Consider the following 26,529-nt stretch of genomic DNA (forward strand, 5'->3'; position numbering starts at 1 on the left):
GAAATTTACATGGTACTTTGTGCATAAAAAAGCAATGGTAATTTTTGAAAAGAAAAATACTGTAATTTCAAGTAAACTTTAATAAGATTCATCTGGCAGCAATCAAAACTATCAATTAGGCCAGGCATGGTGGCTCAATCCCATAATCCCAGCATTTGGGGAGGCCAAGATGGGAGTATCACTTGAGGCCGGGAGTTTGAGTCCAGCCTGGTCAACAAAGTGACACCCCATCTCTAATATTTTTTAATGTAATAAATAAAATTTTAACAAAGAAAAACTACCAACCAGAAAGGACAGAATTTAGCAATAGCAGGGGGGCTAGAAGGCTACTGCAATTGTGTGACTGAGACATAATGAGGGCCAGAATTACAGGAGTTGAAATTATGTGCAAAGACAAATGCTTTCTCTCACAGTAATCCCCTCTCTCTGCTGACAGACTCCCCAGGGAGTCTTCCACCACCAACTCTAGACACACTACAGTTTGTCAGCCCAGAAATTACATGATAGCCTAGGTTTCCAGAATGACACATAAACATAAAATCCTAGGTGTGGTCTGACAGGAACAGCACTATCACCCACCACCCCAGATCAAGATACTTCTCCGAAGGCAGCATAAAAACCTTAAACATTTTTGGCAGACACATGAGCGTAAGTCACATGCTAGTAACACACCCAGGTCCTTTCACATAGGTGCTATGGGGTAGTTACTTCATTTTTGGATCCAAATGCAAGATGCAGGATTCTATTCCATGTTAGCTGTTAATTTTAATTAAAGATCTTAATGGACCTGCATTTTCTAACTTGGAGTACATGCTATATCCGTCAAGACATTTACAAATTCAGCTGGGCGCTGTGGCTCATGCTTGTAATCCCAGCACTTTAGAAGGCCAAGGTGGGAGGATCACTCAAGGCCGGGAATTCGAGACCAATCTGGGCAACATACCCCATCTCACAAAAAAATACAAAAATTATCCAGGCATGGTAGTGTGCACCTGCAGTCCTAGCTACTCAGGAGGGTGAGGCAAGAGGATCTCAAGCCCTGCAATTCAAGGCTGCAGTGAGCTATGATCATGCCACTGCACTCCAGCCTGGGCAACAGAGCAAGACTCTCTAAAAATAATAACAATTTAAAGTTGTATTTTATTTTAGTTTTGTAGACACAGGATCTTGTTATGGTGCCCTGGCTGGTCTTGAATTCCTGGGCTCAAGCAATCCTCTACCCTCAGCCTCCCAAAGTGCTGGGATTACTGTCATAAGACACTATGCCCAGCCAAATTTTTTTAGAAGACATTTACAAATTCAATTAATATACCTAGGTTAAGTCCTCATCCAACTCACTGGCAAAAATGTTGTTGGAGACAGGATCAAACACAGAAACCTGTTGTGTCACTAGAGTACTAAAGGACTGAAATGTGCAAGCAATAAAATGAGTGTAGCAATGAATGGGAGGGCATTTGATGCTGAAGAACTCTAATGAACCATAAAAGGCACATAGAACGTGCCATCATTAGCTTGCTTTTCTCTCTGGGCTTGTGTACATGAATTTACTTTGTAAATGATATGGCCCTACACAAATAAGCGGCATTTTCATTACTGTAATTATTATTGTTTCTTAAATCTCCTGACAATCAGATGGCTGTCTGCCTTGCTCTTCAGGATTAGAAGAATACCAAGAATTAAAGCCAAAACATGTACTGAGCTGGTGATGGGTTTACAAAGAAGGGTTCTTTCCAGTAGAAGCAGATACCAACAAAGGCATTTCCTGACCAGTCCTATGAAATCTTCTAAAGCGTGAACTGTTTGTTTGTGGACACATGGTTTGCTACCATCCGAACCCAACAGCTGGAGGGAAGAAGCAACAGATGTTCAGTGACTGGCCAATTGCTCTAGGAACTGCCACAGTCCACGGTTTAAAACAATGATTTCTAAATAGAGAAAGATCACAATCAAATCAAAGACAAGACATCCCCATGTGCTCCACTGCAAAAATGTTTGTTACACATAAAAGGTCATCTGAGGAACAGCCAATGAACAATTAATTAGCAGAGCAAACAAGAATATTTTTGAAGGAAGAAGCAACAGAGGACAGAACTTTAAATTACTGAATTTTGAATGATTTCTTTTCCCCTACTAAATATAAAAGGTTTTTTTTTTTTTTGCGGAAACTATGAGGTCATTGTTTTTCAGAGTCTTTACTATAGGAAACAGCTGTGGGGACTACACAAACAGAGAACACTGCCCTATTTAGTAGCCCCTCATTGTGACCAGTGTATAGATGGGGACAGGAAAAATCCATCAAGCCACACACAAATAAAACAAAAGTAGCAGAGTCAAACTAAAAACTTTAAGTCACACAAAGGAAGACGTAAAACAACTAACCTAGGAAAAGCATCTATATGATTACAACTGTATCTTGATTTAAGAGACAGTTCCATGTTTAGACTAGATCAGTTCCTTTCTACATGGGTCACCAAAAACTTACATGATTCATATTGCACAGTACCTGAAAATGGTAATATTCAATAAATATAGCTTTTAAAAAAGTTTTCTTGGGATTCTTATGTTCAAATACTATATGACCCAATCAAAATGAAACTTATCCACCCACATCCAGAATGGCTTTCCATTTTATTTTTCCAGTCGTCAAGAGTGCCATCCCCAAACACCCTGTTTCAAAACCTCTATGTTATTTTCATCTCCTCCTCCTTATCCACTCTTCACACACTCATAAAGCTGCCAAACACTGTCAACACTGCTTCTAACATACATTTTACATAAGCTCAAAAGTCAGAAGAAAGGAGCAAGAGACAAAGAGAAGAAAGTAAGTGATCTTACAGAGCCAAACCATATCATTCCACCCCGGCCCCTCCCAAATCCCATGTCCTTTTCACATTTCAAAATCAAAAAAAAAAAAAAAAAAAAAAAAGAAAGTAAGTAAGGTGAATCCAGCCCAGTCCACCAGGAGGCATGTGACTGCCCTCCTACAGTATCACCCAAGACTCTGCTTAAGCTTGTTCAGTGATAGGAAAAATACTATTATGTGAGGCAGCTCATCCTATTTTCAGACAACCTGCTCATAAATCCTATATACAAGGCCCGTCATTCCCTTTTCTAATTTCTCCTCTCCCCTCTCAAAGCTTCAAGCCCAAGAGTAATCACAGTCCTCAAGTGAGGTCTGACCCAAGCCCACAACAGAACTGGCCCACCACCAGCACATCTACATTTATAACATCAGAGGCTGGGGCTGGCTGCTCTGCAAGCTGTCTTTGGTTGTGGCATGTTCCTCTCAGATTAACCAACACGTTGCGCACCTCCTACAAACCAGGCACAGAGATTCGATGTTGAGTAAGACATAAGCACTGCACAGGAGGGAGTGGAGGGGAGATGGCAATGGATTTAGGAAACAGAATCCTTTTGCCTCTGAGAGTGATTTTTCTATGTTTTTAAACAGTTCATACAACATGGGGATTATCTGATCCTTGGAAGAATGTATGAATAAATCCACCCAATCCTGCTACCCTTTAAGGGAATAGGCAGTTCTTTAAGAGCCTTCCATTTCTTCCTCAGTTATCAGTCAATTCAGGCTCTCCTACTGTAACATTTTTAGTTGATATTTTGTGAAGAGTTACTGATTGTATCAGTGACAGGCAGGCATTCAGTAAACATGGTTACCTGCCCCAAATTAATACACATATTTAACATTAAAATTCACACAGATTGGCCAGGCGCAGTGGCTCATGCCTATAATCTCAGCACTTTAGGAGGAACAGATGGGCAAATCACTCAAGCCCAGAAGTTCAAGGCCAGCCTGGGCAACATGGCAAAACCTATCTCTACAAAAAAATACAAGTTAGCCAGGCATGGTGGTATGCACCTGTAGTCCAAGCTACTCGGGAGGCTGAGGTGGGAGGACCACTTGAGCCCGGGAGGTCAAGGCTGCACTGAGCCAATATCATGCCACTGCACTCCGGCCTGGCCAACACAGTGAAACCCTGTCTCACAAAAAAAAAAAAAAAAAAAAAATCGAACAGATGACTGTTTTTGAAACTTGACAAAATGATTCTAAAATTTGAAGGAACTTTAAATAGCATGAGAAAGAAGACTAAGCAACAATAACACTATACAGCACCAGCAAAAGAATTGATGAAACAGAATACAAAATTCAGAAATAAACTAAAATTCTAAATATACAGAGAAACCTTTCGTAAATAAGCAGGATGATCGTAAGGTCGGAGTAACCAATGGTAACAACATCAGTTAGCTCTCAGTGAGCCCTGGCGGTATGCCAGATCCCCTGCCAAGTTTTTCTCTCATTTGTTTTCAAAACAGCCTTATGAAATAGATATACTCTTATCTCAACTTTACAGATGAGGAAATTAAGCCCAAAGAGTTAAGTGCCAAATGTCCTGAGGCTAGCAAGTGGTGCAGCCAGGATTTGAACGCAGGCAGTCTGGATCCCCAGTCAAGCTCTTAACCACTCACTATACTACACAAGAACACAAGATGGAAAATACCAAACCTTAAAATAAATCCTCACTGTATGCATGCACCAAAGTAAACTCCATATTCTGAAGAGATAAATATTTTAGAACACAGTAGAAAAAAAGCTAAAAAAAAAAAAAAAAAAAAAAAAAAAAAGAAAGAAAAATTATCCTATATGCAAGAACACCATTTTCAGCTATATAATAACAAAAGCAATAAGGGAAAAGGTCAGGTTAAAAAATATAAATTAAATTTAAAACTTTCTGTAATATACAAAAGTACCAAACTAAAAGAGCAAGAAAATGAAGAAAATATTTTTATCAAATATACCAAATGTTTAAAGTTGTTACCTTATATAAACACACACACACACACACACACACACATATTCTATAGAAAGCTCTTATAAAGTTTAAAAATCAAAAACAGTCTTCAGAATCTAAATAGACACCATAACCAAATGGGATTTATTTCTGGAATGAAAGGAGGTTCAACATGAAAACTGATCACAACATTAACAAAATAATGAGAAAAAAGCAAACCATGATCATCTCAGTTGACGCAGAAGAAAGCATTTGACAAAATTCAACACTCTTTCATGATAAAAAATACTCAACAAATTGGGAATAGAAGGAAACTTCCTCAACATGATAGAAGCACCATATTAAAAAGCCCCCAGCTAACATCATACTCAATGGTCAAAGACTAAAAGCTTTTCCTCTAAGTTCAAGAAACAAGACAAGGATGCCTACTTTTATGACTTCTATTCAACATAGTATGAGAAGTTCCAGACAGAGCAATTAGGCAAGAAAAAGAAACAAAAGCCATTGAAAATGAAAAGGAAGAAGAAAAATGATCTCTTTTCACAAATGACATGATCTTGTATGTAGAAACACCTAAAGATTCCATACCAAAATCTGTTAGCACTAATAAATAAATTCAGCAAAGTTGCAGGATACAAAATCAACATGCAAAAATCAATTGCATTTTTATATACTAGTAATGAACAATACAAAAATAAAATAATTCCATTTACAATAGTATCGATAAGAAAAAAATACTTAGGAATAAATTTAACCAAGGAAGGAAAAAAACAGTACACTGAAAACCACAAAACATAGTTGAAAGGAATTAAAGACATAAATACATGGAAAGACATCCCATCTTCAAGGCTTTGAAGACTTAATATTGTTAAGATGGCAATATTACCCAAATCGATCTACATATTCAAGGCAATCTCTGTCAAAATCCTAACAGTGTCTTTTTGAAGAAATAGAAAAGTACGTCCCAAAATTAATATGGAATAATCTCAAGACACTGAAGCAAAACAATCTCGAAAAAGACAAAATTGAAGGACTCACACTTCTGATTTCAAAACTTACTACTGTACACAGCTACAGTAATGAGAACAGTGAGGTAAAGATACATAAAGATAAAGCCTAATAAAAACAGACATATAAATCAATGGAATAGAACACAGAGTCAAGAAATAAACCCTCACATATATGATCAATTGATTTTCAACAAGGGTACCAAGATCATTCAACAGGGAAAGGATAATTTTGTTAACCATGGTATGGTCCTGGGAAAACTGGACAGCCACATGCAAAAGAATAAAGTTGGACCCTTACCTAAAAAATTAATTCAAAATGGATGAAAAACCTAAACATAAGAACTAAAACTATAAAACTTTCAGAAGAAAACAGAGGCTTTATGACACTGGATTTGGCAATGATTTCTTGAATATGACCAAAAGCACAGGCAACAAAAGAAAAAGTAGAAAAAGTGGATGTCATCAAAATTAAAACCTTGGCTGGGCACAGCGGCTCACACCTGTAATCCCAGCACTCTGGGAGGCCAAGGTGGGCAGATCACTTGAGGTCAGGAGTTCGAGACCAGTCTGGCCAACACGGTGAAACCCTGTCTCTACTAAAAATACAAAACACTAGTCAGGCGTGGTGGCGGATGCCTGTAATCCCAGTTACCCAGGAGGCTGAAGCAGGAAAATTGCCTGAGCTTGGGAGCCGGAAGCTGCAGTGAGCCGAGATCGTGCCACTGCACTCCAGCCTGGGCAACAACAAAGCAAAACTCCATCTCAAAAAAAAAAACAAAAAACAAAAAAACACTTTTGTGCCTGAAAAGGCACTACCAAGGGATTGAATGACAGAATGGAAGGTAATAGCTGCTATTCATATATCTGATAAGAAATTAACATCTAGAATATATAAAGAACTCTCACAATTCATCACCACCACTAACAAAAAACTAATTCAAAAATTAGCAAAGACCTGAATAGACATTTCTCCAAAGATGTACAAATGACCAATATGCACTTGAAAAGGTGCTCATCATTAGTCATTAGGAGAATGTAAAACAAAACCACAATGAGGCCTGGTGTGGTGGCTCATGCCTATAATCCCAGCACTTTTGGAGGCCAAGGCGGGTGGATCAGTTGAGCCCAGGAGTTCAAGACCAGCCTAGGAAACATGGTAAAACCCCATCTCTACAAAAACACAAAAATTAGCCAGGCATAGTGGCACGCACCTGTAGTCTGAGCTACTCAGAGGAACTCAGGCAGGAGGATCCCTTGATCCCAGGAGGTTGAGGCTGCAGTGAGCCATGACGGAACCACTGCACTCCAACCTGAGTGACAGAGCAAGACCCTGTCTCAAAAAGAAAAAAAACACACACACACACACACAATAAGATACCACTTTACACCCACTAGGATGACTATAATCAAAAGCAAATGGAAACTAACAAATGTTGGTGAAGATGCAGAAGAATCAGAACCCTCATCCATTATCGGTGAGAATGTAAAATGGTGCAGTTAGTGGAAGACAGTTTGACAGTCCCTCAAAAAGTTAAACATAGAATTACATGATCTGAAAAAACTGAAAACAAGAACTCAAACAGATACTAGTACATCAATATTCACAGGATCATTATTCACAATAACCTAAAGGGGGAAACGATCCAAGTGTCTACTGACAGATAAAAGAATAAAAACCTGTTACATACAAATGATGGAACAGTATTCAGCCATAAAAAGAAACGAAATTCTGATACATGCTATAACATGCATGAGCCTTGAAAACATTATGTTAAGTGAAACAAGCCAGACAAAAAATTTTTGCATATTATATTATAGAATTCCCTTTTTATATGGTACCTAGAATAGGCAAATTCATAGAGACAGAAGAAAAATAGAGGTTACTGAGGACTAGAGAAGAGTTACTGTTTAATGCATACAAAGTTTCTGTTTGGGATGATGAAAAAGTTTTTGAAATGGAAAGATGGTTGTACCACACTGTCTGTACCTAACGCCACTGGACTGTGGTTTTTTTCATTTTTTGTTTTTGTTTTTGTTTTGAGACAGAGTTTCACTCTTGTTGCCCAGGCTGGAGTGTAATGGCTCAATCTCAGCTCACCACAACCTCCGCCTCCTAGGTTCAAGAGATTCTCCTGCTTTAACCTCCCTAGTAGCTGGGATTACAGGCATGTGCCACCACGCCTAGCTAATTTTGTATTTTTAGTAGAGACGGGGTTTCTCCATGTTGGTCAGGAGGCTGGTCTCAAACTCCCAACCTCAGGTGATCCGCCCTCCTCGGCCTCCCAAAGTGCTGGGATTACAGGCATGAACCACTGCACCCAGTCCAATTATATACATAAAATGGTACATTTTATGTTGTGTATATTTTACTACAATAAAAAAAGTTTTTAAATGCTAAGAGATAAATGAGCAAAGAAAGGACATAACAAATTTAAATTACAAAACCAAACTCATTCTACAAATGGCTTCTGGGTACCCAACATGTACCATTTACTGTGCTGGGTGAAGTTTATTATCAACTAGCAGCACTGTAATTTTTGTAATTTCTTTTCTTTGCAATGTAATATAACACATGAGAAATCAAAAAGATGTCCATACATTTTTCATGTTCTAAGGATATGTCTGGAAATGTATCCTAAAGAAATAACCCAACAAAACAAAAAGCTATTAACACAATTCATGTTCATTATAGTTAAAAAAAAAAAAAAAAAAAAGAGTCGGGAAGAAAATGTACAAAGGAAGAGGACAGGATAAGTAAATTATCACTTAGCAATGTGATAATACCACATAAATCATGAAACACTAAACAGTATTACAAATGTTCTTTAGAAACATAAAAAATGTTTTACAAGTTGCATTTAAAACTCATAATCCGAAGTGGTCTGACCAGAATAACAACTATATAAAATATCGTAAATGGACAAGAAGTACAAAAATGTAAATCAATGGCACCTTAGGGCAGTGCGTTCCACAGAGTAAGAGCATGTATGTCACACTGCCCTAAGTTCAAGTTGAAGCTCTGCCCCTGCAAACGTGTAAAGAACCAAACTAGGTCAAATCAGAATGACAGATTCAGTGCTAGTTTACATCGTTGGTTGGGAAGACATTTTTAAAAAACCTCGGAATTGGAGTTTTATAACAAATAGAAATATCTAGCCAAAACTCTATCCTAAACTACCAAATATTTCCCCTCATGAATTACCATGGGACCACAAATATAACATGTCTAAAATAGAATTTATCATCTTTGAAAAGTTCTAAATTGCTTCAGTTTCCCAAATGTTACCAGTTTCAAAGAGGCTAAAGTATATATACATACTGTTTGTCCTAAATCAGTTTCTGTCCTTTCCCCTCTTTCATCATCACTCAACCCATCCTCAATGTACCTACCTCGTGAGTGAACATTCTTTTAAAAATAAAAGAAAAAAGACAATCATACCACAAGCTTGTCTAAAATTATTTGGTTCCTGCCTTTGCAGAATGCCATTCTGCAACATGGCACCCAAGGACTTCCAGAGCCAGCCCTGCTCAAACCATCACTCAGCGGGCCTCCTCCCATTCTACCTTGTCAACCACTACCCTTCTGCTACAACCACCCTAGACCTTGACATTTTCTGAAGAAGCCATGTTGTTTGAGGTTCCAAACCTTTGCACTTACAGACTTTGCTACCCTGCAAAGGACTTTCCCACCCTTCCCCTATCTACCTAGAAAATTCCTACCAAATCCTTCAAGACACGGAGCAGGTATTGTTTCTTCAGTCACCCCGCAGGCCCCATTCCTCCCTCAGGTGACCTCACCCCTAGGTTTGCACAGCACTTATGTAAGTAACTCTGTACCAGTACTCGTCCTATCCTATTGCAATTATTTTTATACCCATTTGTCTTCCCTTCTAAACCCTGAATTCCTTGAGGACATGGGCCACTTCACTCATTGCCGTATCTCCAGTGCCTTCTAATGCAGGACCAGCACAGTATATGTGCTCAATAAATCTATGGACTTAATAAATCTATACCCTGTCTGCAAAATACCAACCTGATTTGTTTCTTAATGGGCATAAATTGATATTTCAGGCTAGGCGCGGTGGCTCACGCCTGTTAATCCCAGCACTTTGGGAGGCTGAAGTGGGTGGACCACCTGAGGTCAGGAGTTCGAGACCAGCCTGGCCAACATGGTGAAACCCTATCTCTACTAAAATACAAAAATGAGCTGGCCACAGTGATGCGCACCTGTATCTCAAAGTCTCTCAAAGTCATCCATAATGTGCCCCCTCTCCTCTCCCCAGTCATCTAAATTTATCTCCCCTTCATTCCAGTTACTCGGGGGCTGAGGCAGAAGAATTGCTTGAACCCGGGAGGCAGAGGTTGCAGTGAGCTGAGATCACGCAGATCATGCCACTGCACTGCAGCCTGGGCAACAGAGCAAGACTCCGTCTCGAAATAAAAAATAAAGTAAAATAAACTGATATTTCTGCAGCTCTACACTGTATTCAGCGCTAAGAGCAGGTCGTCAAACTGTAAAGCAAACCAGGTGTCATGACTCTGCCTTCCTGGTTTTGCTGCTACCTCTCTGACTGCCCCTTAAGAGGTCCTCTTTCTCCTCCTGTCCTCTCAGTTTTAGTTTCCCTCAAAGGCTTTGTCATGGGCCTCAGACCTTCTAAATATGCTCCTGGCTTCAATTATCACCTCTATGCAGCTGAATCCAAGTCTACACAGCTAGTTCTAAATTGCACCTGATTTCCAACTGTCTAAAGACTTCATCTCTTAAGTGGGAAGGTCATATCCTATGACTCCCAACCCCACATATTCAAATTAAATGCACAATCTTTCTGCTCCTCATGCTCCACAAACCACTTCCCTTTCTAAGTGCTCAATTTTTATCAGCTATTAAATTTATATCAAATATCCCTATTATTTCTTTACCACCTTGGCCTGAAATCTCAGTATTCCCTTTACCACTCCGCGTCTTGCAGTTTCCTTAATAATGTCCAATGTCCTCCAAAATGTCTCTTGGATTCACCTTTCCTCCCCCTTTTCCTCACTTCATTCCTGTGATTGTTTTCTCCCTGTATTTATTTTCTCCTCCATTTGATTCATTTTCGCTCACCATCAGACCCATTTTTCTAAAATCGTTTTCATCAAATCAATCTCTCTGCACAACTCGAGAAGCCTCAGTTGAATCACTACTGATTGCAGCCTCAAGGCTAAACTGTTGTGACAGACTCTCAAAGTCATCCATAATGTGCCCCCTCTCCTCTCCCCAGTCATCTAAATTTATCTCCCCTTCATTCCAAATCAGTGGTTCTCAATTTTGCTGCCCAGGGACATTTGGCAGTATCTGGAGACATTTTTAATTGCCATGCCTTGGAGTAGGGGGGAGGGAGTACAGTCACATCTAGTGGGTGAAGGCCAGGGATTCTGCTAAACATCCTACAGTGCCAGGACAGCCCCCAACAACAAAGAATTATCCAGCCCAAAATAGCAACAGTGCCAAGGCCGAGAATCTGCTCCAAATCAAGGCTCTCTGTCCCCAGACCATGCTATATCTGTATCTCTGCTCAGAATATTTCCTTAGCAACCTAGAATGTCGTCTCTCTTCCCCTTAACTATCAATGTTTTATTTATCTTCAAATCCCATTCTAAGTCTATAGCCCATGGCTTTAAATACGTCATCTACTGGGGACGACTCCAAAATGTTTATCTTATCTTCTGAGTTCCTTACTGTCTACTAGACATCTCATGAGTGTACTAGTTAACATATCTGAACCTGAATTCCTGACTCCCCCAAAACTGCTTCTCCTCAAATAGGTATACAGCCCCAGTTGCTCAGGAAAACAGGTGGGAGTTATTCTGGATGCTCTCCTCGATGTCCTCTGCTCCAGTGTCTGGCCACAAATCAATCCATTAGCAAGTTCTGTCAAAAGTCTACCTCCAGACACATCTTAAATCCATCCACTTCTCCACCTCCCTCCATCATCCCTTTTACCTAGTTCACCACAAAAGCCTCCTGACTGGTCTCTGCCTCCATTCTACTCACTATTCAGTGCCCGAAATGGCCACTTCACATTTTCCCAAAATCATACCAGGACTCTATTTAAAGCCTACAACAGCCCCCATGTGTCTTGGAATAAAATCTAAAACCCCTTACCTTGGTCTATAAGGCACTATAGCTACACAAGGCAGACTCGGCCTCTGCCTACCTGGCTCCTGCCTCTCTTTCCACCTCCTCCACCCCACTTTCCTCCTGGCTCTCTAGCTGCAAGTAAGATCCGTCAGACTTTTAAGTGTACCCTCAGCTCTTTCCAACTATAGCGCATTCTGCATTTTATTCCTCCTGCCTGGTCACACCCACTACTCTCTCTCATACACCTATTTCTCTTTAGCACTTATACAATATATTTTTTTTAATTTTTATTTTTTGGACACAGGGTCTCACTCTGTAGCCCAGGCCAGAGGGCAGTGGCGCAATCTCAGCTCACTACAGCCTTGACCTCCCAGGCTCAGGTGATCTTCCCACCTCAGCCTCCAAAGTAGCTGGAACCACAGGTGTGTGCCACCACACCCAGCTAATTTTTGTACTTTTTGGAGAGACAGGGTTTCGCCTGTTGCCCAGGCTGGTCTCGAACTCCTGGGCTCAAGCTATCTGCCTGCCTCAGCCTCCCAAAGTGCTGGGATTACAGGCGCATGCCACCATGTCTGGCCTACTGTAATTCTTAATTTCATATTTACCAGTGTTTATTGAATAATATCTGCCTCCTCTGTAGCAATAAAAGTTCCATGAAGGAAGGGACCACACGGTCTTTTACAGTTTTTTTACCATTATCATATCACCTTGTTTTCCACTATATAACAAATGACCTGTACAATATGTGGCATGGAGTTAGAAACTCAAATTTGTAGATGCTTAATTGCTGACAACAAATAAAAGGATGAATAAATAAATCTTTCTACTTACACTTTCGTACACAATGATCTCACCTCTCTCTGAGCTCCCAGTGAACTTTCCTCACCAGTACAACTTAAAACAGCTTCTCTATAAGCAGCTAAGTTCCCTGAGGGCATGAACCTAGTCCTATAACCTTTGTACTTAATCCTCTATTCCCAGCCCAACACCTAAACAATAACTGCGCAGCAAATGTGATTCAGGTCCACAAATATGGAGTTCATAATTATCACATGTATTTTTATTCCTCAATTAGTCCTCTTGGAAAATTTACTGTAATTCTTAACACTTTACTTTTACCAAACTTGGTAAGATGTGGCAAACATCAGCTTAAAGCTTACTGGAGAGAGATCCACACGTGTTGATATATGTGTTGAAACAATCTGAAAGGAATGTGTTTTAAGAAAGACTTCCAAAAACACCTAAGCCTGAGGAGCAATCGCACAAATGTGAAGCCAGCTGCAGATGACCTTATTTTCACTCCAATTCAGCACCACAGTCTCAGAGGAAAAAATGTTACACGTTTCAGCATGTCCCCTCTGCCCGTGTATGTGTTATGTTGAGACCTGTCGTTTCATTGCTTGTACTGATAAGGTCACCCCAGGCCCAGGACCATTTGTGCACCAGCAGCGCAGGGGTACACAGAGTTGACAGTCAGTGGAAGTCAGAACTCTGGTTCTGCTCCCTCAACATCTAGCCAGCAGGTGAACTCAGTTCCCTCATCCTGAAAGGCTACGGACTACTCACACCACATGAGTCTCCTTCCAAGTCTAAAATTTCATGATTCTATCAACTTTCTCCCTCAGAGATTTGGAGCTTTGCTAAAACTCAAGTGATGGCATTTGATGGACCAGAGAAGTGACCAGGAAGGGATGTAGTTTCTATTTTATACTCTGTCACAAAACTAAATGTGACCTACACAATTTCATTTTTTCCCCCAAGGGACACCCTGAAGTCAGTGTGCTTTGTGGAAAACACTGAAATAACAGTATACTAAAAGAGCTTGACACAAACCAGAAAAAAACTGTGTACCATGGGTGTGCAGCATAGCACCAGAATCCCCAGCATGGGTGCATGGAAAAGCAGGCTGGGAAACTCAGCAAGTGTGAGCCTCCAATTGCCAGGTTGTTCCCCACTAGTCTCTTATGCATGTTTATTCCTTTAGTGACTTGAGAATTCTCACTAATAAATAAGCACTACAAGGCACCAAAGTTCAAGGAAAAAAAAATATGTGAGAGAGAATTCTATTCATCAATTACTATTTGTTTCACTGCAAATTTGGAAGGAGTCCCCACAATTCTTTTATCAATAGATCACTCTGTTCTAGCTGTTCTTCGCCAGCACAATTTAAAAACTGCTGCCATAAAATTTATCTTTCTTGCTTGAAAGATGACCATCCATCTTTTTACTTGTTGCAAAACGGCTCTGAGCACTAAAACTCAGAAAGCATTTGTGAGAATCTGGGGCACCCATGCTCCTATGAAAGCAATAAGCTGATTTCCCTTTAACACAGCATATTATGTATTCAGAGTGATTTATTTACTCTCACTATTTTACTAAGAAAGTGATGCAAGGGTCCTGCCAGTGAAGTCTAAGTTTTACCCTAGTGTTGCTGCAAACACATATATACACTCAGAGACAGGGGAGAAAGAGAAGGAGAAAGAGAGAGGGAGAGGTTGCGGGGAAGAGAGTGAGATAGAGCAAGAGACAGTGAGAGAGAGAGAGAGAGAACACAGAGACAGAGAGAGAGAGAGAGAGATAACAAGGTAACCATTTTAAAGGTTAGGGAAGTAAGGGGAAACTTGTGCTGAGTCTCCAAACATTCCTCCAAAGTTTCTCAGCCTCAGCAATATTGACACTTGGGGGTGAAAATCCTTTATTAAGGGGGGCTGTCCTGCACATTGTGTGACATTTAGCAGCATCCCTGGAATCTACCCACCACATGCCAGTAGCATCCTGATCCCAGCTGTGACAACCAAGTAGGGTTCCAGATATTGACAAATGTCCCAGGGGGTGGGAGCAGGGTGGGGTGAGGACAGGCAAAAGTGCCCGTGTTGAAAACCAGTGGTCTAAGAGTAGGAAACAAACAAACAAAAAAGTGTAAAAAGAGAAAGGATAAAGGTAATGACTAGAGACGTTTTTTAAAGCGTATCAATGTTGAGCTAGTCAATTCATTTCATCCTGGGAAACGAAAACCCAACTTTAACAACCATCTAGCCCATCCAAAACCAAAAACCATCTACTTGGCAAGCTCCTAAAACTCAAATCAATGTGGTTAGAAAGGAAGAAAGAATTCTAATTGAAAAACTTACAAGAAAAACATTAGTAACTTAAAGTTTTAAGATAATAAAAGCACAGACGTAGTAAGTGCTTTTCTAACCTCAAGGCAAACCATCTCAAGATGGCAAATTGGTTTTATCTCCTCTGCCAACTTCAACCAACTGATGGTGGCTGCCTAGAGCCCTTCTAGAACTGAGCAGGATTCTACGGCTGAATATGAACAATCTGAGAGTGAAGGATATCTGAATGAAATAACAATGTCCACCCCAAGCAGGCGAAGCAAGAGTGAGCCCTCAGGTCCGTCTTCTGGTGTTTAACTTTGTTTTGTTTTGTTTTGGCGGGGGCGGGGGGGACAGAGCCTTGCTCTGTCACCCAGACTGGAGCGCAGTGGTGTGGTCTCTGCTCACTGCAACCTCCACCTCCTGGGTTCAAGAGATTCTTATGCCTCAAACTCCCGAGTAGCTGGGATTACAGGTGTGCGCCACCATGCTCGGCTACTTTTTGTATTTTTTTAGTAGGGACGGGATTTCACCATGTTGTCCAGGCTGGTCTGGAACTCTTGGTCTCAAGTGATCCACCCACCCTGGCCTCCCAAAGGGATTACACCTCCCACCTGGGATTACAGACATGAGCCACTGTGTCCTGCCTTAGCATTCAACTTTCTTTATACTCAAAATAATATCCATCAAATTTAGCTAAAATAAAACATTTTTTAAAAAAAGTAATCAATTTGCCAGAGTTACCTAACTTGGGGGAATAAAAAGGGGAAAAGAATCTAATTATACCACTTCCTTGCTTAAAAATCAGCTCTGGATTCTCAACTTGCAGAGGATGAAATCCAAACCAGCATAGCTCACGAAGCCCTTCACAGTGCGTTTCTAACACACTTCTCCCAGGCTTCCTGCACCCCCATTGCTCTCAACGGTGCAGCCAGCCACTAAATGTCTATTCCCCAAAACCACACGCCCTTTCATGCCACTCTGCTACTTCCTCGCCCTGCAAATTTATATTCATCTTTCAGAACACTGCTCAGGAGCCACCTTTTCGGTAATGCTTTCCTTGTTCCTTGGTGCCTGCTACACACAGGATGGTCCTTGAGCCAAAAGCACCAGCATCACCAGGGAGTTTGTTAGAAATGCAGAATCTTGGGCACCACTCCAGCACTACTGAATCTCCATTTGCTTTGTAGCAAGATCCCCAGGTGAATTATGTGCACACTGACGCGTGAGAAGCGCTGTCTCAGGGAACTTCCCAGATCCCACTAGACTCAGTACTTCATAGCTGCCTGGGAGGTAAACCCCTCCTTTACTCATCTCCTCTATGAAGACAAGAAAACCCAAATACCCACCCTCCAGCCTCCATGACAGCCAACTGACATGGTTATAGCCACTGAGATGTCAGCAGAAGCCTGCTGAGGGGGCTTCTGGAAGAATTTTTATTTCCCTAATGACTTCCTGCCCTCCTGGGTAGAATGCTAGGTGCTGTGGCTGCCATCATTGGACAACCATGAGGTGACAAACATAAGAACAAAAAGTCAATGATAGCTAAAAAGACAACAGGGTGGAAATACAGAAATGGTCTGGATTCTTGTCGGGCCCAACAAGCCACTGAACCATAGAACCATCCAACTCCGGAATCACTGTGTGTGCCAACTGCAATGTTTTTATTGCTTAAGGCACTATCATTAAGGCTTTTCCTTTCTTGGGCTGAAGGCATTCCTAACTGATTAAGTAAGCCTTCGATAAATGGGAGGTGAATGAATGAATGTAGAGTGAAACCTACTAAAGGTTCAGGAGATTACATTTTTTAAAAAGTCAGGCCTCTAAGAATCTTTCATGTCTGCCAAAACATGCCTATAAATCAGTCTCTGCACTTCTAGAATTATTGACCCATTTCAGTTCACAGCTTAATGGATAAAAAAGTGAACACAAACTCATAAAAAGCAATGCAAATGTTCACATACAAAGATGCTGTAGAAATTGATTTTCACATTTTGGAAAAGAGGAGAAAACCGAACTTAAATACTAGGCTCTGACCTCGAAAAGTTTACAAATGCTGTGGCTACTTACAGGCAATTGTAAGCAAAGACAGGCAGGATGGGGGGGTGGAGGGTGGACCTACAGTAGCCAGTTCTCCTGATCATTCTCCCTTTCTAATTTTGAGATCTCAGCTGGGCACGGTGGCTCACACCTGTAATCTCAGCACTTGGGGAGGCCGAGGAAAGTGGATCAAAAATTAACCGGGCATGAGGTGGGCGCCTGTAGTCCCAGCAACTCGGGAGGCTGAGACAGGAGAATTGCTTGATTGAACACAGGAGGCAGAGGCTGCAGTGGACTGAGATTAGGCCACTGCCCTCCAGCCTGGGCGATAGAGCGAGACTCCATCTCAATAATAATAATAATAATAATAATTATTATTATTATTATTATTATTTTGAGATCTCTGACATAGATCTCATTTTTTTCCAGTCCCTATCTCAGTCAAGTACTTCCATTCAAGTCAAGATCAAACAGCAATGATTTTTTTCCAAGAAAAACAGCACTGAGCAGCATAAAATATAAGGAAAAGGTATTAAACGGGGAGAGATGCACACTGGCCATGTAGTTCGTCAGCAAGAAAGCAGGATCTTAACCAAGTGCGGATCCTCGGCTAGTTCACCGTTTTATATTTTAACAAAATCATCTCCTTTTACTTAAATAAATGTATGTTATAAAGAAGTTTTATAGCACCAATGGGAAACCAGTACCTTTTGCCAAGAATTGAAGACAAATGGAAACCCAATAAAAGCATAACCTTATTAAATTCTAGCTACTGTTGCCTGCCAACGCTTCTAGACTTGAAGTTTGTTCTCTCTGTTTAAAAAAAAATGGGTGGGGGGTGAACAAGAGGTGTTAAAAACAGGCTAACATCAAGCTGAGATTTTGTCCTGGGCAAGATCAGGATAGGAAAAAAAAAAAGGAATTAACTTTTTCCCTGTGTGATTTCATGCTGTTTTTTGTTTTGTTTTGTTTTGTTTTTAGAGACAGAGTTTCTTGTTGCCCAGGCTGGAGAGCAATGGCACCATCTCGGCTCACCGCAACCTCCGCCTCCAGGGTTCAAGCGATTCTCCTGCGTCGGCCTCCTGAGTAGCCAGGATAACAGGCATGCACCACCACACCCGTCTAATTTTGTATTTTTAGTAGAGATGGAGTTTCTGCATGTTGGTCAGGCTGGTCTCGAACCCCTGACCTCAGGTGATCCATCCGCCTTGGCTTCCCAAAGTGCTAGGATTACAGGCATGAGCCACTGCGCCCGGCCCGATTTCACGCTGTTTAATACCATATTCACGTCCCACCTAAAAGTATCCCTTATACAATCTCACATCATGTTCCCCCTCTGCTTAGAGTAACAGCCCAATTTCTTAGTGCATCCTAAATGGTCCCATACCATCCAGCCCCAGCCCACCACTCGGCTCTCAAATCTCACCCTCTCATTACACTTGCAGCCCCACCAGCAGACAGCAAAGGAGGGCTTGGTCAAGGGCCATACGTAACCCTCATGGATGTAGAGCACACCCTTGTAATCTCAGCACTTTGGGAGGCCCAAGCTGGGAGGGTGGCTTGAGGACAAGAGTTCAAGACCAGAGTGGGCAACACAGCAAAACCCTGGTCTCTACAAAAGTGTTTTAAAAATAAAAAACAGCCAGGTATGGTGGTGTGTGTCTGTAGTCCCGGCTATTAAATACTCAGGAGGCTGAGGCAGGAGGATCGCTTGAGACCAGGAGTTTGAGGCTATGTGAGCACTGCACTCCAGCCTGGGCTGTAACAGAGCAAGACCCTGGCTCTACAAATAAAATAAAAATAAAAAGTAGCCTGTCAGCACATCAATCACATCAGCAAGTTTTTCTTTCTTCAAACCACTATCTGATATTATCTCATTAACTTCTTCAAATGTTTAATAACAAAAATAATAACAACAAATACACATGATATTGAAGTATTTTACTTATCAGGTCGAACCCTATAAAAGTGCCAATCTGTAAATAAAAAACGGTGAAATATGGGTAAATCCACAGCGTTCGACCTAATATATCAACTTGTTTGCAGCTCACAACCACCTTATGAAGTAGGTCCCAGATGAAGAAACGGTAAGCACAGACAGGCTGCTTAACTTGCCCGAGGTCACACTGCTAGTAAGTGGTAGAACCAGGATTTGAACCCATGCTCAACACTCCCATCCCACAAAAATGCAAGTTCCATGAAGGCAAACAGTCTTGTTCATTGCAACGTCACTCCCATTGCCTATTATCACAGAGTACAGGCACGTATGTAGCAAGCTCTCAATAAATACATGGTGAGTGAGCGAGGGATGGAGGGAGGGAGGGAGGGAGGGAGGGAGTGAATGAATGAATGAATGAATGAATGAATCTCCTTACAATCACTGGTAGATTGCCCAGACCACTCAGAGCAACCAATGCAGAAGCCTGCCGGGCCAAGAGGAACCGAGGGAAGGAAGACCTGAGCGGGTAGGTGCCCCAGGGACTCGGGGTGCAGTTGGGGCGTGGCGGCACGCAGGCTCACCTTAAAGTCGCGACTATGCTGCGGGGTGTACTCCAGGGTCCAGAGGGCCCGCACCAGGTGCGCCAGCTGCTCGGTGACCTCGCCCTGGCCCTGCGCGTCGCGGCCCGCAGGCTGCTCGGGGTCAAGCGAGGGCTCGGGTCGCCCCGCCCGGTACTGGCCCAGCGCCAGGTACTCGGCGAAGAGCTCGGTGTTGCTGAGGCACTGCAGCGTGGCGTTCATGAAGCACGTGTTGCCGTGGTTGCGGAGTCCCGCCACGCCGGGCACTGGCTCGGCGGCGCAAGCCGGCGGCGCGGGAGAGGCGGGTGGCGGCGGGCACGGCGGCGGCGTGGGCGCGGCGGCCGGCCCGGGCGGGAAGCAGCTGCGGAGGCCGCCGCGGTCCGGGGCGGCGCCCTCAGAGCTAAGGTGCGAGAGCGTGGACAGCGTCTTGAGAACGCGGCTCATGAAGCTGCCCACCGAGCGTGCCGAGGAGGGCGAGGAGGGCGAGGAGGGCGCGGCCGGCCCAGACGCCCCGGGGCCCCCGGCGCCGCCGCCAGCGCGGCCGCTCCGGAATAGCCGCTTGCTGAAGGAGCGCTTCTCCTTCCCGCCCGCCGCCGCCGGCGGCCCGGACCCGGGCGCCGTTACCTTGGACATGGCGGCGGCCGCAGACACTCATCACCGCGCCCGCCCGCCCGGCCCGCGGCCCCGCCACGGCCGCCGCCGCATCCCGCAGCGCCGCGCCTCACCGGGCCCGGGGGCTTGACGCCCCACACACCTCAGAGCGCCGCCGAGCCAGCGAGCGAGCGGCGGCCGGCGGGGCGAGCGGGCGCGCGCGCGGTCCGCCCAGCTGGGCCGCTCACGTGACGCGCCTCCCCGCGCCGCCCGCCCCGCGCTGAAGCCGCCTCGGCCGCCATATTCACTGTGGGAAGGTAGTTGCCTCCCCAGCTGGACGGGATGCCTGCCGGCTGCGGGCGCGGTCCTGCTGCGTGAAGCCCGAGGGAGGCCATGTCTAGTGTGGGCGCGGTCCAGGCTTGGAGGAAAAGGCTGGGCTCGCGCTAGAAGGTGGATCCCATGGGTGGGTCTCCGTCTTTGCTGATCAGATGGCAGAGGCGGGAACGTGCAGGAATCAGGATGCTGTCAGTTACCAGACCGTGCAAGAGCTGGTGGACATGGCCCCGACAGGTACCGGGCAAGTCAGCCCCGCCTGGCTCCCAAGGGACGTTGCAGATACCTACCGTCTGTGTGCCACCGGAGCGCAGTCACAGAGCCTGGCACGTCCCAGCGGGCTTTTCTTCCCGGCTGCACCTTGGAGTCCCAGCGAAACGATGTTATCATAACTACTTTCCTTTTCATTCCAGCCTTTAAAACCCCGCCAGGCTCTCCCATCATTCATCCATCCATTCATTCATTCACTCACTCATTCATTCAACAATTACTGGGGATATTATAAAGAATTAAATTTATTAAATTAGAATTAAATGTCATATCCCCAGCGGATCAAACTAACACGGTTTCTGCCTGCCCTCTTGCAGCTTACATTCCTAGTGGATATTTACAATAGCTGTTGTGTTCCACACATTATGCCAAGCATGCAATATTTTCTTTAATCTTTAATTCACCGTCTTTGAGCGTGGTGCAGTTATTATCTGATTCAAATCCAAGTTTGATTCACAACCGTATACTTGACCTCTAAACCAAAGGTCAGGAATCCACAAATATCACAGGTCACGAACCCACAAATGAGTGAAGAATCCTGGTGTTTGAATCATCATATTGACTTTCAAGTGACTTGGCTCTCAGTGTTGGAGGAAATATAGGGAATGATGGGGACTATAGCAAACTTCAAATTAACATCTTTCTAAAGAGGTGGCTGCCACTCAGCTACATCTGGTTGTTCCCATGTGAGAACAGGAGCTCAGCGTTACCAGATCATCTGATGTTTTAAGAGAAGGCAGAAATCCTATTTTTAAACGTTGGTTCCATTAAAAAAAAAAAAAATTGTGCAGGAAGCAAAAAATAGTACATCTTTGGGATGTCTTTAGTCCAAAATCAACTAGTATATGACCTCCTCTCTGTAGGCTCCCCTCTGTTAAAAGGGCTAGTCTGAGTCCTGAGGCAAAAGAGAGAAATCAGGGAAGCGAGAGCCCTTCCTCCTTTTTAAAACATGAAGGCCACCTTACACCACGTTTCAAAGTAAATGTTTTTTACCTCTGACCTCCCTCCCCATTGTAAGTAGGGCTCTACGATGACATCTCCAGGGTGCTCTGCACTGTCCCTAATCGCCTCCACTCTCCTCTTAGTCAAAATTCTTATCTGGACACCAGGAAGAAAGCCATCTGATTATTCATACTAAAATGTGAAGGCAATGGCTCTCAACTTTTTTGATCCAGACTCAAGTTTGATCCAGACTCAAGGGCCTTTGCCAGAGCTGTTCCCTCTCGTTTGAACCTTTCCTTAGCTAACTTAGAATCTTTCTACTTAGCTAACTTCCCTTCATCCTTAAAGTCTTACCTTAGATATCACCCCCTTCAGGAGATGTTCCTTCCACAGGCTCTCTTGGCATCTCTCATTCATGACACTGACTTGACGATACTGCAATTCAGTTTACAATCATCACTTTCACTAATATGTGGGCTTCAACCCAGCAGAGACCCATCTTACTCATTATTGGGTACCCAGTAAGGTAGCCATCATATAACAGATTATTTGGCAACTTTATACCTAAACAATGTCGTGTGTGTGTGTGTGTGTGCCTGTGTGTGTGTGTATGTGTGATGGAGTCTCACTCTATCACCCAGGCTGGAGTGCAGTGACAGGATCTCGGCTCACTGCAACCTCCATCTCCTGGGTTCAAGCAATTCTCCTGCCTCAGCCTCCTGAGTAGCTGGGATTACAGGCGTGAGGCACCGCACCTGGCTTCTAAACAATATCTGAACTCTCTGGTGAGATACCTAAGAACTGCCTTTCTAATCTGGGCCCCTCCCACTATTCTAAGCTTACAGGTCTCCACCAAGCCTCAAAGCTTGATGCAGTCTTGAAAAAATTTATCGTTGGAATGTTCAGATGATCATTCTTAAAGACTCACCTTGAACATTCTGTAGTGAATCTTTCATTGCCCCTCTCTGTACCACCCCTTACCCCCAAGCTCGGGAAACATAAATTAGAAACAACAGTGCAGTGAATATCATCATGACCTATACCTTGTCCATCCTGCAGCTCTCTCCTTAGGCTGAAACCTTGGATCAAAGGGTATGCGTATTCCATATTTGACACCTATTGTCAAGCTGACGCCCAGAAAGGTTTTATCCTGCCAGCAATTAATGGGAAACACACATTTCCCAATCCCAAGATACTGTTGAGTTTTCCAATCTTTTTCACATTGACAAGTTTGATGAACAAAAGATGGCATATCAATGCATTTTTTGTTTGTATGAGTGAGCTTGAACATCATGTACCAGTCTCTCTGCTATCCAACATCTAAACCAACTTCCTTTCTGCAGGGGATACCAAATTAGGCAGGACAACTCAAGTTCTCATTATGAAAACTGGGTAAGGTGGTGGGGAGCAGGTATTCCCCTTCCTACGCCGGGAAGCTAGAGCCCAGGAAAATGACCTAAAAAAGACCACCGCTGGGTGCAGTGGCTCATGTCTGTAATCTCAGCACAGGCAGACAGAGACAGAAAGAGTTTGAGACCGGGCTGGGCAACATCGCGAGATCCCGTCTCTAAAAATAATAAATAAATAAGCCTGCTGTGGTGGTGCACTTCTGTAGTCCCAGCTACTCAGGAGGCTGAGGTGCACTTCTGTATGCATTTCTGGGTGCACTTCTGTAGTCCCAGCTACTCAGGAGGCTGAGGTGCACTTCTGTATGCATTTCTGGGTGCACTTCTGTAGTCCCAGCTACTCAGGAGGCTGAGGCGGGAGGATTCCTTGAGCCTAGGAGGTGGAGGCTGCAATGAGCTATGATCATGCCACTGCCCTCCAGCCTGGGTAACAGAGCAAGACCAACTATATGTTCCTACCTAGACTTTGGCTTTAGAAGTATTGATACAAGGTTCGTTGGAGATAATGCAGTGAATTAATGAATCTAGCAGCTATATATTTAGCAGTGTGACAGTACGGTGGTGTACAGTGTGGGGGTGGTAGCAGCAAGTGTCCAGCTGCTACTCTAGTGGCAAGTTCTTACTGGTGTCTGCCTCCCTGGGTTTCTGCCCAAGCCTGTTTCTCTGGCTCTGTTCTTTCTGTGAGCTAACCTGATAGGTCTCCTGTAAATTCCTTTATTGGTGAAATAACCAGTGTCAGTTTCTGCTGTTTGCAATCAAGAAAACAACTAGGAATACCTTTTAATTAGTGATTTTATTTTTACTGGTGTGATTTACCTGCACACACCATTTGCCCATTATCCTTTTCGGTGTATTCCTTTATAGATATTATCTCATAAAAGTTTTTTGTTTGTTTTGTTTGACAGCGTCTCACTCCATTGCCCAGACTAGAGTGCAGTGTTGCGCTCTCAGTTTACTGTAACCTCTGCCTCTCGGGTTCAGGCCATTCTCATGCCTCAGCCTCCCAAGTAGCTGGGATTACAGGCATGTACCACCACGCCAGGCTAATTTTGTATTATTATTATTATCATCATTATTATTATTTTGAGACAAAGTCTTGTTCTGTTGCCAGGCTGGAATGCGGTGGTAGGATCTCAGCTCACTGCAACCTCTGCCTCCCGGGTTCAAGCCATTCTCCTGCCTCAGCCTCCCGAGTAGCTGCAACTACAGGCATGTGCCACCACGCCCAGCTAATTTTTGTATTTTTACTAGAGACAGAGTTTCACCATGTTGGCCAGGATGGTCTCGATCTCTTGACCTCGTGATCCGCCCACCTCGGCCTCCCAAAGTGCTGGGATTACAGTTGTGAGCCACTACGCCTGGCCAAATTTTTGTATTTTTAATAGAGACAGGGTTTCACCATTTTGACCAGGCTGGTCTCCTGACCTCAAATGATCCGCCCGCTTTGGCCTCCGAAAGTGCTGGGATTACAGGCATGAGCCACCATACCAGGTCCATAACATTATTTTCTATACAAATTATTTATCAGTCTATACCATTCCCTGCTTTCAACCATGTTTACAGTGTTTTCATATCATATAGAGAACCTGAATTATTATTATTTTGATTTTATTATTATTTTTGAGACAGGGTCTCACTCCCTCATCCAGACTGGAGTGCAATGGTGCGATCATGGCTCACTGCAGCCTTGACTTCCCGGGCTCAAGCAATCCTCCCACCTCAGCCTCCTCAGTAGCTGGGCTTAAAGGTGCATGCCACTATGCCCAGCTAACTTTTTGTATTTTTAGCAGAGACGGGGTTTCACCACGTTCCCTAGGCTGGTTGCAAACTCCTAGGCTCAAGCCATCCACCCGCCTCAGCCTCCCAAAGTGCTAGGATTACAGGTGTAAGCCACTAAGCCCAACCTAAATTATTTTATATAGTGAAATAGATGAGTCCTTTTCATAAAGATTTACAATCTTTTTGACATACTTAGCCTTCTCCCACTTTGAGATCATAAGAATATTCATCTGTGTTCAGTGCAGTTCTTGTTTTTTTTTTCTTATCAATATGCTCTCCATCTGGAATTTATTTTTGCATGAGAAATGAGATAGGGATCTTGCCTCTTCCCCACCCTACATGGCTAGCCAATTGTCTCAGCACTACTTTTAAATATAATTTTCCTACTACTTTAAAATGTTGCTTTTATCACCTATTAAATGCCCCATACATTTAAGATTTTTAAAAATTCTGTTGTATTCCATTGATAAGTCTCTGTATTCCAGGATAACATAGGTTTAGAATATGCTGAAATGTTTGATAGAGCATTATCTTCTAGTATTTTATTATCTATCTGTTTGCTTATTCTCTCAAATGAATTTAATCTTTTAGGGGTGTTAATTTGTATAGATTAAGTTAGGGAAAACTGGCATCACCACAATATTTATCTTCTATATCTGAGAAAAAAGTATGTCTTCAAAAAATTATACAAGGGCTTTTAGTGCCCCTCCGGGTACTACAGTTTCCTCCCGTAGGTCTTGCATAATACTAATAAGTTTATTCCTATTGGTTGCTATTATGAATGGGATATTTTATGTCATTACATTTTCTGTTGTTTGTTTGTCTACAGGAAAAAAGTTATTTTTATAACCAGTCACCTTGATGTACTTTAGTTCTTTCTCATAATTTTCAGTAGATTCTGTTGAGTTTTTCAGGAATTTATATCAACATATGAGATAAAAATCTTGCCACTTTGTTTATAATACTTGTACCTCATCTTTTTTTTCTCTTGTTTAATTGCCCTTCCAGAATTTTGTCTGTAATAATAAGGAGAGTAGGAAAGCCTGCATTGTTTCTGCCATTAATCACATTTCATCCAGTGCTTTACCATTAAGCATGCTTGCTTTTGGCTTGAGATATATATTATTTATTGCATCAAAGTGGTATCCATTTATTCCTACTTCAGGAAGGGTTATTATCAGGAATTGGTCTTGAATTTTATCAGATGCCTTCTGGACATCAAGAGAGATGAGCCTTTGCATTTTTCTCCTTTGACTTTTATACCCATCATAATTTCTTAGTTGCAAACAACACAAATGACTTCTGCTAACTTAAGTAGAAAAGGAGATCATTAGAAGGATATCAACAGCTCACATAACTGTTAGAAAAGCTTCAGAATCAGACTTAGGAAACCAAGGAAGACAGTACATAGCCAGAACTCTGCTCCAGAAAATGCTGCTTAAGATGTCACCATTGGCGCCATCGGTGAAGCTGGCACCATCTTCAGACAGTGGTAGTCGCACCACTTGCCTCTTTGTTCTGCTGTAGCCACTATGCAACCTTGAAGAACTTCCAAATGTCTCTGAACTTTTGCTTTCCTACCTGATATAGTTTAGATATTTTTCCCCTCCAAATCTT

At 42.9% G+C, this 26,529-nt stretch overlaps 1 protein-coding gene across 1 annotated transcript in view; it reads right to left on the reverse strand.

Moving 5' to 3' along the window:
* Window positions 1-20,406, reverse strand: part of USP31 (ubiquitin specific peptidase 31) — a 101,619-nt gene extending 81,213 nt beyond the window's left edge. The window contains exon 1 of the mRNA XM_007987866.3: window positions 19,595-20,406. Within this exon, the coding sequence (XP_007986057.3) occupies window positions 19,595-20,224 (630 nt within the window). The 5' untranslated portion in view covers window positions 20,225-20,406. The remainder of the gene's footprint in view (window positions 1-19,594) is intronic.
* Between the last annotated feature and the right edge of the window lie 6,123 nt (window positions 20,407-26,529).

Source organism: Chlorocebus sabaeus, chromosome 5 (genome assembly GCF_047675955.1).
Source record: "Chlorocebus sabaeus isolate Y175 chromosome 5, mChlSab1.0.hap1, whole genome shotgun sequence".
Classification (NCBI taxonomy): Eukaryota; Metazoa; Chordata; class Mammalia; order Primates; family Cercopithecidae; genus Chlorocebus; species Chlorocebus sabaeus.